Source organism: Eurytemora carolleeae, unplaced genomic scaffold (assembly GCF_000591075.1).
Source record: "Eurytemora carolleeae unplaced genomic scaffold, Eaff_2.0 scaffold2247, whole genome shotgun sequence".
Taxonomy (NCBI): Eukaryota; Metazoa; Arthropoda; class Copepoda; order Calanoida; family Temoridae; genus Eurytemora; species Eurytemora carolleeae.
The window spans coordinates 1-14,684 of record NW_019398133.1 but is presented as its reverse complement, the minus strand read 5'-3'; the positions used below and the strand labels follow the sequence as shown (position 1 = coordinate 14,684).

The 14,684-nt window shown below is 30.0% G+C and overlaps 1 protein-coding gene across 1 annotated transcript; it reads right to left on the bottom strand.

Annotated features, from left to right (window-relative positions):
• Positions 1-545: 545 nt before the first annotated feature.
• Positions 546-2,074, bottom strand: LOC111716864 (actin cytoskeleton-regulatory complex protein PAN1). Its single transcript, XM_023492371.1, has 4 exons — positions 2,053-2,074; positions 1,627-1,712; positions 1,353-1,404; positions 546-1,231 (listed from the first exon to the last, which is right to left on the bottom strand). Exons 1-4 carry the CDS (start codon positions 2,072-2,074, stop codon positions 546-548), a joined length of 846 nt encoding a protein of 281 aa, XP_023348139.1.
• Positions 2,075-14,684: the final 12,610 nt, after the last annotated feature.

Genomic DNA, 14,684 nt, shown 5'->3' with positions numbered 1-14,684 from the left:
TATTATACAGTGGAGAATAGACAATTAGACACCAAACACTAACAATGAATACAACATATTATACAGTGGAGAATAGACAATTAGACACCAAACACTAACAATGAATACAACATATTAGACAGTGGAGAATAGACAATTAGACACCAAACACTAGACAATAAATGCAACACATTAAACAAACAATTCATCTTCATGGTATTAAACGTAAACAAACAATTCACTGTAGAGAAACATGAATATCAAATTTATACTTGATCAGACAAAGCTTTTAAGGGCACTGTTGTAAATCGGGCATTGCCATCTTTGCATATATGGAGTTAATAACTTGAAATTACGCTTACAGTCCCTTTAATTCTGATTTACTAAGAAAGCGTCCCAAGTAAATGACTCACAAAATTCAACTTTCTATAGACTTGAAGGTTATCATTCCCAAAATTCAATTAAATAAATTCCAAATGTCATACTTATGATTCCCAAAGGTTAACTTTATAAATAAAAAATTCCCAAAGATATTTTTCAAGTTAAAAAGTTTCCAAACCTCAATGTTATTCTAATATTCTACCTTGATGTAACTCCTCATAATTCTCCTCCTCATACTCCTCCACACTGTCCACGTTGGTCTCCAAGGGGTCGGAGTAGTGGGCAGGAGGGGAGGTGTAGTGGGTGGAGGGCGGAGAGGTGAAGTGGGTGGAGGGAGAAGAGGTGTAGTGGTTTGGAGGGTCTGAACTATATTGATGTGGAGGAGGAGGCAAGCTCTGTGGAACCCTTCGACCGAGAGACCCGTTGGTGGCAATACGATTATTCGAGGATTTTCTCAACATTTCTGCCCTCTCGGCAGCTATCCGCCTTTCTTCTAGTATTTGCTCTGCCTCCCTAAGTTCAAGGTTCCGCCTTTCCGCCTCTCGAAACTCAGTTTCACTCCTGTCTCTCTTTTCTAGTTCTAATATGCTTAGCTCTTCAAAACTCTGACGTTTTTGATTCTCAAAATTTTTCTTTTCCAGGTCCAGTCTTTCAATTTCCGAGCGAATATCTTCAATTTGATATTCTTCCAGTTCATCGTCTTTTATTTCCTGAATCTGTGTTGGGCGCCATCTTGTTTCCGCGTCTTTTTTACCCTGCAAATTTGGCGGGTTTTTCTTATCACGAGTTTGGTTTGGCGGATTTTTATTTGCCACGGAGCTTCTTTGGCTTGGAGTTTGATGGGGAGTGATGGATATGACAGTTACTCGCTCTGCAACACACGAACATGAAAATGTTGTCAAATCTTGGAACCATCAAAGAGAAAACAAATGTAATGAAATTTTTTATTTTTTTTTATTTTAAAGAAAGATTTTTATTTTTTTATGTCCTCCCTTCAGCGCTGGCATCACTTTTGGCTGGTGAGTGAGGTCTGCTCCCTGACCCCTGGTGACGCAGTATCAATCATAAACCAAACCAAATTCAACACAAATATACAATATGGCGTCTATCAGTGTATGGAAACAGAAAACGGATGGATTTCGAGAAGAATGGAAGGATTTAACCTTCTAGAATTCTCAGGAATTTATCATAGTAAATAGTAAATATTAGGAAAAGAAATGGAAAAAATAAAATTGATGATTTGATGATAATTGATACTTTACATTCCTGAATATTATCTAGAATATCTAAACTTTGTCCGGGGGATGCTGTCTTGCTTAGGGGAGGACTAGACTCCTGTACATAGTTGTACACTCAATACATGTACAGTTTATAGATGTATTTGTATGTATAGCTGTATACTCAATACATGTACTGTTTAAAGATGTATTCGTATATTTAGTTGTACACTCAATTCATGTACTGTTTAAAGATGTATTCGTATATTTAGTTGTACACTCAATACATGTTAAGTTAATAGATTTATTTGTATATATAGTTTTACACTCAATACATGTACAGTTTATAAATGTATTTGTATATATAGCTGTACACTGAACACATGTACAGTTAAATGTACATTTAAATACAGTTGCACACACTTAATACATGTACAGTTAGATGTACATGTAAATATAGTTTTACACCTAATACATATAGAGTTTATAGATGTCATGTAGACACAATTTTATTTTAGTAATAGAACCCAAAAATGATAAAAAGGGGCCAACAATCACAAATTATAATCCCGTGTCTATTTCCCCCTAAAAAAAATAGCAGAAACGCAATATTAAAACACAAAAACAGGTTGAATTTTTTCCTTTAGATAAACTCATAGAACAGAGATTTAATCTCAAAGAACAGAGATTTAATCTCAAAGAACAGAGATTTCAACTCATAGAACAGAGATTTAATCTCATAGAACAGAGATTTAATCTCAAAGAACAGAGATTTAATCTTAAAGAACAGAGATTTCAACTCATAGAACAGAGATTTAATCTCATAAAGAACAGAGATTTCAACTCATAGAACAGAGATTTAATCTCATAGAACAGAGATTTAATCTCAAAGAACAGAGATTTAATCTCACAAAACAGAGATTTCAACTCATAGAACAGAGATTTAATCTCATAGAACAGAGATTTAAGCTTAAAGAACAGAGATTTCAACTCACAGAACAGAGATTTCAACTCATAGAACAGAGATTTAATCTCATAGAACAGAGATTTAATCTCAAAGAACAGAGATTTAAACTCATAGAACAGAGATTAAATCTCATAGAACAGAGGTTTAATCTCAAAGTACAGAGATTTCAACTCATAGAACAGAGATTTCAACTCATAGAACAGAGATTTAAACTCATAATACAGAGATTTAGATAGATAGAAAGATAGAGTTTATTATGAAAAAAATCCGATGATTAACATTCATATAAAATAAGCTTATACATTTTAAATTTTTCATATTGGTAAAAGCATATATATGTTTATCTATTACTATTATCTAATTGCTATTCAGTAATTTTTGTATATAAGGTATACATGATCTCCTTAACCTCTCCGTCCTGGCTTGAACAGCTGTGGACAGATTCTGTTCTCTAAGGTTATGGTTGTGGAGAGGAATATTTCAAGGAAACAGGGATCTGTGCTTTGAGTTTAACAGACATTTTTTCCCAAACGATAGACAGAGATTTAATCTCATAGAACAGAGATTTAATCTCATAGAACAGAGATAAAATCTCAAAGAACAGAGATTTAAACTCAAAGAACAGAGATTTAAACTCAAAGAGCAGAGAATTAAACTCAAAGAACAGAGATTTAATCTTATTATTGCTATTAATATTGTATTTTATTTGTTAATATTATTTTTATTTTTTTATCATCTAAAAATGTTTCCTTCTGTTTTTGTTTTGTTTTTCCGAACTGGTTTGCTGGGAGGAAGTCTGAAAAAAAATTGAAGTTAAACAAAAACCTTAAATTAAATACCTTTCACGTCATTTTAAATATTTACAGACCAAACACAACAGTACCCTTTAAACCTTTATCTGAGAAAAAATGAGGAAAATATCCGAAAATAATCAAATTCTGACAAATTTCTTTTTGTTTCTGCTGCACACTTTTATATAGAAATCACAATAGGAAATTATAACTTTACACATTAAAATATTATCATCATTTTGGCTCAGACTCGTGTTTAACAGGTACTGTTGTGAATCAAGCATGGAGGATCATTTGTCAATCCGATTGATATATTTAAGATCTTATATTTGAAGAGATTTCAAAATAGGAAAATAACATTTATAAAACTTTCATAACTAAAATATACTTACAAAAGATACTTGACCAGTTAAAAAATGTTAAAAAAAAATTTGAATATTAAAAAATACTTGAATATTTAGAAAAACCTGAATTTTTAAATATACTTGAATATCTAAAAATGCTTGAATATGTAAAAATACTTGAATATTTAAAAATACTTGAATATTTAAAAATACTTGAATATCTTAAAATGCTTGAATATTTAAAAAATACTTGAATATCTATAAATACTTGAATGAATATTTAAAAATACTTGAATATCTAAAAATACTTGAATATTTAAAAATACTTGAATATTTAGAAAAACCTGAATTTTTAAAAATACTTGAATATTTAAAAATACTTGAATATCTAAAAATGCTTGAATATGTAAAAATACTTGAATATTTAAAAATACTTGAATATCTAAAAATGCTTGAATATCTATAAATACTTGAATATCTAAAAATGCTTGAATATTTAAAAATACTTGAATATTTATAAAAACTTAAATATCTAAAAATACTTGAATATTTAAAAATACTTGAATATGTAAAAATACTTGAATATTTAAAAATACTTGAATATTTAAAAAATACTTGAATATCTTAAAATGCTTGAATATTTAAAAAATACTTGAATATCTAAAAATACTTGAATATTTAAAAAAACTTGAATATCTAAAAATACTTTAATACTTAAAAATACTTGAATATCTAAAAATGCTTGAATATTTAAAAAAAAAACTTGAATATCTAAAAATGCTTGAGTATTTAAAAATACTTGAATATGTAAAAATACTTGAATATTTAAAAATACTTGAATATTTAAAAATACTTAAATATTTAAAAATACTTGAATATTTAAAAATAGTTGCAAAATTAAAACACACTTTCTACAATATTGTTTTCAAGCTTGTAAAACTATAAAAAAAATGTACGCCCATTTTTTTATAATTTTTCTGAAATAAATTCAAAAATTTTATTCTTACTTTGAGCTGGCTTTCCGATACTGTCCTATGTACGGTGTTATTTCATCTTTCTCATCTTTCTTCTTGTTTTTGTTGTTTTGATGTTTGTTTACATTGGCCCGGTCTGTTTGTGTACTGCTCCGGTCTGTTTGTGTACTGCTAGAATTCTTCTTAAAACTTTCAACTCTAAGTAAAAAAAAACAATGAAAAATGAAAAAAAAATAAAAAAACATGTTTTTGTTTTCAAAAGAAATTTCAAAAAATTATACTTTTGTGTTAATTTTAGAGAAAAATATAAAAGGGGTGAAGGGTTNATTGATTAAAGGGACTGTACGCCTAAATAGTGAATAATTGATTGATTAAAGGGAATGTACGTCTAAATAGTAATTAATTGATTGATTAAAGGGACTGTACGTTTAAATAGTGATTAATTTATTGATTAAAGGGGCTGTACGCCTAAATAGTGATTAATTGATTGATTAAAGGGACTGTACGCGTAATTTCAAGTGACCCTCCATGCAGAGGTTGCAATGCCGGATTTACAACGGTTCCCATAAAACCTTAATCTGATCAAAAAATGTGAAGATATTGTCGTTTTCTTGATTCGAAAAGTGTTTAATTCTAATAAGTGCCAGTCACTTTGGCAGAGAACCATCAAATGAAAATAAACAGTTTAAAGAGAAGAAAAAAAACGTGGATCTCATTCAAACTTAAAGGGACTGTAAAGGAAAAATGAAAGGGGGTATAGGATGAAAGCTGAAGTTCTCAGCTTTTGAACGATACCATTGAAGACATCTATCCGATGTTCCTGTCTCGAGAAATTGACATAAAACTGTGTCAAAATTATACCAAAACGGGCATATGCCAGATTTGGTATAAAAGTTGTAGTATTAAATACGTCATATTAAAAAAATACGCCACCAATATAAAAACACCTACACCTAACAGGAAGCTGAGAACCTCAGCTTTGCTTCTGTTATAATTTTATCTTTTTATTTTCCATTTCTAATAGATAAAATTGATTAAAATTTTTTATCGTCGCTTCTGTGGATTTTTCACAACAAAGACGACCGAAAATCAATCAATAAATCATGCGTCAGAGATATTTAGATTTTAGAAGATACAACTCTTGCATATTATAGTCTCTTATCTTTAGAGGAGGTTCCAAAAAACGTAGGATAGAACAGTATATGATATATATCCCAGTAAAGCATTTACTTAATTACTTGATTAATTATCTAATTTTCAGATGAAATCCTAAATGAATGAATTTGATAATATCTAGCTAGATTGAATATATTTAAAAACTATAGTGCACAGGTGATCTATTTTGACAACTTTAAGATGAAAATCACCCCCCATTCCGACAATTCTTTGATTTTTTTAAAATACTTTTCTTAAACGTCAATATTAATCCAATTTTTATTATTTGCTAAACTTTTATCTTCGTAGTTGATTTTATCCTCGAGGTTAAGGGCGATAAATTGATAAAGGTGACAAAGGGTTTTTAAAAACTTATTTTTCCGTCCCTGACCTTAGTTAAATCATCTAAACATTTTACGCAAAAAAATTATCAACTTGGGAATTAATAATTAACTTATATAAAAAGAAATTAACTTTCAACTCAAGGAAATCGAATCGCCGATGCCTGATTTATTTGTCGTCTCATTTATATTGAGAAGTNATAAAAAAGAATTATTAACTTTTTTTAGGTAACAACTTTCAAAAGATTTAACTTTCAACTCAAGGAAAGAATCGCCGATGCCTGATTTATACGTCGTCTCATTTATATCTCTCTCTTTAACCTTTCTTGAATATAAAAAGTAAAAGTTTTTATTCAGGAACGCCGGAGTCGACTAGATGTGGACGTATACATGCAACATGATCCTGAAACCAGTTTTTGCAACAATCCAGAGATTTTCCATTCAAACGCCAGAGACTATATAGTAAATACATCACGGAAACTGACATTTATGCCGATGTAAAAATCAGTTTTTTTGATAAATTATGGATGTGCAACGTGGATGCCTGTGCTAAAAGATCTCGTAACAAGCAGTACCATTTTACCCTTTGTAAAGGGCATGAAGCGGAATTGTCACTTTTTACTTCTCTGAACTTGTCTAAATATACAATCTTTTCTTATCCTGTAACAGCGTATAATTACCAGATATCTAACGAACATTTTAATTTTAATTAAAACTTTTTGCAATGTATTTTAATAAGTTGTTATCTTTAAATGATATTTAGCAGTGATTAAGATTCGGATCCACTGGATCCGCAAGGTTTTGACTAATTAAACTTTTTGGATCCGGATCCGCATCAAAATTAAATGAATCCTCAGCACTGAAATTTAGTATCTATGTGTATGTCACATTAAAGTTGAACCTTAGCTAAATGTTATTTATCCCAACATGTAATTTCTAAAACATATTCAGAGTCTTCTCATTTTTGAATTACTCTAAGGCTAATAAAATGCATTTTTAATCAAAATATTTGACAAATTGTGAATTCCAAGATAATTTTAGTTTTTATCTCCTGATTGCAATTCTTAAGACTGACAAGTTGTTTATTTTATGTTATTGTAAAATAGTATTGATGTGTAAAATAGATAAAGGGTTACCCACAAAAGATGAGACTTCAGAGACGATTGTACGCATTTTATACCCTCTGGTTCCTATTATTTTAGATTCGTTAAAACTAAAAACTTAATATTTATTTGTCAAATTATTAAATAAGCCATTTTTTAAGACTAAGTTCAAGATTTAAGACTTAATTTAAGTTTGTAATTCTTGAATTTTAAAGAGTTTCAAGTCGTCTTTACAGTTTACAGTCTTAACTGTGGGTAACCCTGTTTGCTATTCAATGTATTGTTCATCATTCTTAATTGTTCGACTACATTAAAATAAATGTTCTGTATGCATTTAAAACCATTTTACGTAATAAATATAGTGAAATTCGGGCAATTTTTTATATCTTTGTCATTTTTTAAGGTACAAAACAGGCAGAACACATTATTCGAAAGTTTTTACTCGGTTACCATTTTTTGGGGATATCCTGTACATTCTTGGCTGAAGTAGTAGTATAAAGTGATTACCAGAAAACTCTGAAATAGGACTTATTAGAACAGTTATAAACTTTTAAAAGTCCAATGAGCGTGAGACATGGCAATTGTGCAGTGGAAAATTTGTCTTCCTATTTCGCTGTTTTCTGGTTATCACTGTATTAAAAAGTTCGTACAAGACTTAGAATCAAGTTATAAACTTTAAAAGTCCAATAAGCATGAGACATGGCAATTGTGCAGTGTGAAATTTGAATCACTGTATTAAAAAGTTCGTACAAAACAAAATTCAACACATGATAATTGTAAATGAAAAATGTATGTACATTATTCATGAAAGTTTATGGGACACATAATACTTCTCACCAGTAAATATCTACAGGGGTAAGCAATATCAATACACAGAAGACGACTTCTTATTTAAGTTTTGATTGTTAACAAGCTTTTTTCGAAAGTTTACAAATAATCAAGAGAAGCTTTTTAATTGATGGCTTCTCTTGACTTCAAATTTTTGTGTATCCATGCTGTTAGCAGATTGTTTTAATAAAAATTTAAATAAAAAATGGTCTTTATTGTATTGATATAATCGCCTACCACTGTACTTAAAACTCAACCAAAACATATTGCAATACAATAAATGCTTCATGATTATTATATTTATGAGTTTTCTCACAAATACTTCTTTATAGCAGAAAGTTCTAAAACATTAAACCAAACTATTGCTTTTGGATCCAAAACTTCTTCAATAAGTAATTAAATTTTTCAAAAATAATATATTCTGTTATCAAATAATTAAAAAAATATTAAAAAAATCATATTCTAGAAACATCTAAGATAACACTAACTGATCACTGATTTCACAGGTGGAACTAAAAATATTTGTTAATTTATTTTACAGTAAAAGCACCATACATTGCTAAATGACCAAAAACAATTGGGTTATTGAGATTAAATAATTTTGTAAAAGGATCAAAATACTATTTAAAAGTTTTAAGACCTTAAGCAAAGTATCTGGGTAATAATCTATACAATATTCTTTAAACACATTTGACAAATATTTTTCAAAAAATGTATATTGAAATGAATATCAAATATAAAGCGATCTACAATCTATATATCTATATAATTTACATTTTAAATTTAATGGAAACCATTTTTACTGTGCTTGTCTATTTAACCAATAAAAACGGCTAAACTTGTCATCTTTGATTCTACAGTTTATGAAGAAAGGAACCCCCTGTACAGAAAGGGAGGTCGATTTTTAAAGGTTTTTAAAGTCTAAATTGCTTCAACTGGATTTGTGTAAGGCATAAAATTTAAACAAATTTAAGAAAAGAACTTTTTCTGTTAAATCAATTTTGGTAGGACGAATTTAACTTCAAAAATATTTACAAAACCACTATTAGCCCTATAAAGGCTGGGGGTCTAAATCTATGTAAAGCCTAGGGAGGGCGTTTGGCGCCCTCCGTAGAAAAAAAACCTTTAGAGAATAGGTATATGGTTGAAATGCATGTTCATAGCTTAATTTTTCAAGGCCAGTTCATTGAAAAAAACTGAGACCGATAACTTTAACAGTTTTTTTTCAGAACATGTTTATATGGGTGTCAAAAATCCGCCTCAGTACTTCAGTACTTTATTATCTTTCTGGTATTAAATTTTTACTCGCAACAAAATGTTTCTCTTTATAACAGTTTTTGGCCACTAACTTTTTTAATCTATATAAACAGATTTAAATAAATTAACTAGGATCAGCTACAGAGGTCAGAACTTTGGAGGGTATTGTTAATCTTGCACACTTGATCTAAATATCTCTAAGTTCTTGATCACTTAATCAAAGGTAATCCTTCAGGGTATGAACATTGAACAATCGAAGTCTGTAGGTCCGCATGCGATTGAGATCAATGATTGATCCTAAGGTTCACAACCCAAACTGACTTCTGTACGAAGAAAATATCCAGGTTTCCTAAAACAAAATTCTAATAATTTAACCATCTCAAAGCTTGAAAACTTCATTTGTTATGATTCTGGATTCTGTAAATCAAAAAACAATTAAAACCAGAACATTCATAAAAATGTTCCTAAACTTTTCTTTGTAATGTTCAGTGTACATTGTACTTAAAGAAAAATGGTTACAAACATAAGATTCGTTGGATCCGCAAGATTTTGGCTTCCTGGATCCAGATACAGATCTGCAAAAATATACGGATCCACGGATCCGGATCCAAGGGGTAAAATATCAACCAAAAACTGCAAGAACAACTTTTTTTACTCCTAAAACCCAACTCTGAACTTTTGAAATAAAAGAGATTGTAAAAATTTCCTCATTTCTGAATGGTTAATTAAGTTATAAAATAAAAATAAGCGAAAAATGAGAACAAAAAATTTGAAAATTATTTTTTGTTCAAAAAATTCAGAAATGACCTGGATCCGGATCCTTTTTTTTTCCAATGCGGATCCAGGATCTAGATCAGCATCAAAATTAAATGGATCCTAAGCACTGGTTTTAGGAATTATTTTTCTGGCTAACATTTTATCAAAATGAAAATAAAAATAAAGTTTACGCTTTTTGACAGGCGGGGGGGAGGGCTGAATCTATATCTAGAAAATATCAATCAAACTAAAATATATAAGGTTAAAAATACATAAATAAAAATGTTTAGGGCACTAAGGTTTTTTTTACATTCCAGCAGTAATCAAGTTTTTATTTTGACTAAAATGTACCTTATTTAAGTGATTAGATATGTGGATTATACTTCCACAGTTCATCCCCACTGTCTACTAGTCTAGTATCTGCTCTCTGAGTCGAGCACTGCAGACCTAAATATGATCAGATTTTATTAACGACGTTAACAAAAGATTAATACGAATTAACAGCGAACAAATTTCATCATTAACTGTCTATTGCAGTTTTCACGGCGTTATTAGCGGTGCCAAGCCCCGAAAAAATGTTGTTAACGGTTTTTGAAACTGTTGACCACACAGGTTTTAACGATCTATTGCAGTATTAATGGCGTTAACAGCGACGAAGACAACATTTAAAAATATCAAAACACATAAACTTTTTAAAATTTTCAAAAAAGTTTTATGCAATTTTAAGCAGAAGAAAAGGAATTAACCAGTTTTTTTAAAAATCCGTTTTGATTTAGTTTTCAAACGTTATATTTATATTTTTTAACGGCTAATCTAGATTTAATCTTAGCTTAGTACAGCCGTTTTTTCTGCAACCCTTTTGTACATTAACTATCAATAAGGAACTCGCACATTTCTGCTGCAGGATGAAGAAAATTGTGAGAATAAAACTTTTCAAGTTAGAAAAATGAGTATGTCTCTCAAATATTAATCAGATTAAGGTTACCGTTATGAATCAAGCATGTAGCATAAAAGCTTTGACAAATTACTAATGAATGTGTTATCAATGTTTTTCTTTATGAAAATTTTTTTTAATTGAAGGTTCTCTACGAGAGACTTGCTCGCGCATTTCAGCTGCGAGTATTTAATTGAATAAACACTTTAAGCTAGAAACACGACGATATCTTTAACATATTGGTATTAAGGGTATCTTTGTAAATCGAGCCCAAATAGAGTGTCACTTGACAGGACAGGACAGAGTGTATATCTTAGTTCATAATTCAAAGTTTCAAAAAATCACTGCATTAACATTTACGATTGATTTTTTTAGTTTTTAAAATATCCAATAAATTTTTTAGACGATTAAAAAAATGTTTCTGTACAATTAAATTTGATTTTTGACTGAAAGAAGCTGCTGCAGACTATAAGTATGAGGCCTAAAAAATAACAATTTAAATAAAGACATGTTAAAAAATTAATTAAAAAATGTTTAAAGGTACTGTATAGACGTAATTTCAAGTGACTATGGCAAGTCAGATTCACATTAGTATCCTTAAAGGCACAGTAAGCGTAATTCATGTGACCCTCCATGCACATGCACTATGCAGAGATAGCAATTTCCGATTCACAGTAGTGCCCTCAATTTTTTAGACATAAACACCAAGCCAGAAAAACGAAAATATCTTCCACATAATCATTCATTTGAGGTTTATAGGAGCCTGCTCGACATTAAAAGTAATATCATATTAATATCATATACCCTTTTTCTGCATTTAAAAAATTTTAGCTTTTGAGTTGAGTTTCTGCAAGCCTTTTGTACAAATCTCACAGAATTTTATGTTTTCATTTAAAATTTTGACTGCCATAAACCTTCCCTGGTGTTTTGTGAGCATACACCTAGAAATCAACATAAAAACAGGGGTTTATATTTTCATAAAAATATTTTCCTTGCTCTGGTGTAGAAATAAAAATCATTGGCCTATTTTTTCATTTAGATACTTTGACCCGAAATACATTTATGTTCAATAGTCAATGAATCTGTTCGGTTCAGCCGTTTTTACATATTCATTGGATACAAAAAAAAACAGACAAACGGATAACCTGCACTTTATTTGTTTAAAAGATTAATTTGCTGCTTTAATCATAGAAATTACAAAAGAAGCATGTCCAATTCACAAGGTACCCTAAAAGCTGTGTCTGGTACGGATTCAAGCATTCGTATAATGTATAGATTTTTTTTAAATGTTCACCTTTATTTAGCTCTGCAGATAGAGTCCACGGTGTGTTTGTGCACTTAATGTCTGCCACCTGAATAATGAATGTTTATAAGAATCACAGTATAATTTTTTTTATAAATCGGGCATGCTCCATAATAGCTAGGACTTATAAATACAGAATGAGATATCTGTGTTTTTCTTTTTGAAAATTGTTTTTTATCATTTTTGGGTTCTCTACAATAAAGCCTTGTAAATGGAGGAAATTGTGAGAATAAACATTTTTCAAGCAACAAGAAACGACGTTATTTCTCTCACAAATTAGTCAGATTCAAAATTTAGCTCTAAGATTTACAGTTTGGTTTCGATATAATAATTAATTTTTGAGATGAAAATGGCTAAATTCCATTTTTCTTTGCAATATAAAGTAGATCAACTATCATTTTTCGGCGAAATTGAGTAGTTAAAAATCCATTGTGAATCGCTATTAAAGATTTTGAATATTTCTATGAATCCTTAAGCTCCCTCGGAAAGATATAGCTTCTCTACATCTGCAAGGTTGAGGCATACGTTTTCGGCCGAAAACGATCACAGCTTACAACTCCATATTTTGTTTGGAGTTAATTACTTTTGTTGGGAATGTTCAACACCGCTAAACTGTGCAGGTGCGCAGTGCACAAATAATGCCGCGTGTTGATCTCTTTTTCGAAAAATGGTTCAAGTTTTTTGAAATGTTTAAAGAACATCTATTAACGAACAATAAAAATTAAAAAATCATAACAGAAGCAAAGCTGAGGTTCTCAGCTGTTTCATGGGCGAAGACGTTTTTATATTGGTGGCGTATTTTTTTAATATGATTTATTTAATACTACAACTTTTATACCAAATCTGGCATATTCCTGTTTTGGTATAATTTCGACACAGTTTTATGTCAATTTCTCGAGACAGGAACATCAGATAGATGTCTTCAATGGTATCGTTTAAAAGCTGAGATCCTCAGCTTTCGACCTATACCCCCTTTCATTTTTCCTTTACAGTCCCTAAACCTGCTGGAATTTAGATAGTTAGCTAGTTTGATTGGATGATAACTTAAAAATAAGAAACCGTGTGATGTGTTTATAGTATGGTTTCTAATGGTATTGCAAGGGCGGCCGTGTAGTATATTTGAATTTCCGAGTCGGGTCAACCTTTCCGGTCCCAGTTTGTACTGTATCGCCCGTACATTGGGTAAATAAAGCAGACACTCCATAGGACCAGAGCCGGTTCAACAAGGTTGACGCTGTCAGACATTAGGTTGAATTTACTTTTACTAAAGGGTCTGAAGTGCGTGATTGAAAACATGCTAAAATTTGTTTATTATTTAGAGCTAAGAATAAACCATGAGATTAATAATTTCTGTTTGTCCGGAAGAGCTTAACCTAATCCTTGTTTACCAGAGAACCTGGAGTAAACTTACCAATTCTATTCAAACTTTTTATTCAACAAACTTTAGAAAAGATTTTCTAGTTCCTGCCTTGAATTCCTATGTTTACTTGTTCTACTTTCAAACTATTTTATATTAAGTTTTTAGTTTAAAAAATAAAATTGGTTATTTAGTGAACTCTTCAAAGTAAGAATTTGATTTTGCATTTTAAAGATGGCCTTATATGGTCTTAATTCTGCCTTAAAAATGTTTTTTTTATTTGTGTAACGAATTTTTTTTATAGTTTCAGGTAACATTGATTAAAAGAATAAAAAGCAATTCCTTGCTTTAAATTTAATTCAATGTGGGTTAATTACATTTTCATAAATCTGATGATACTAATATTCTCTTTTTGTTAAATTTAACTTTTCTAAAACTCTGCTCTGAATAATTTTATCCTAAAGACTTTTACACGTTTTCAAAAGTTTAAAATAAATTATATATAAACTCAGAGAATGTTTATAGAGGATGAGAAAAAAAAAAAGATAATTTGTATACAGTATACACTTCAAACTATAATCAATCTTTACCCCCCCCAACTTTTTAAATTTACATTCTCATGGCTTGAATTTTACATGTCTCTCTTAAAGTTTTTAGAAAACATTTAGAACTTTTTCCAATCCTTTCTCATTTCCTAAACCCAACTAAAAATGAGTTCTAGAAAAGTTTTACTTCTCCATACACAGTATATATAGGTACATAATATATCTACAATATCTGTAGAGTATTTCAGAGTATTTACTTCTCCATACAGTATTGTGAACCATATCCCATAAACTACCCTGTTGTAAAAGTCGTCTTTGACAAACTACATCTCCGTCAGACCTCCGTCCACTTTCTTCTCCAAACCAAATACTGTTCAAGGTTTCTGCATAAACGTAAACAAAATCCTCGTGCAACAATAAGATTTAAATTCGTAAAAAAATAGAAACAATTT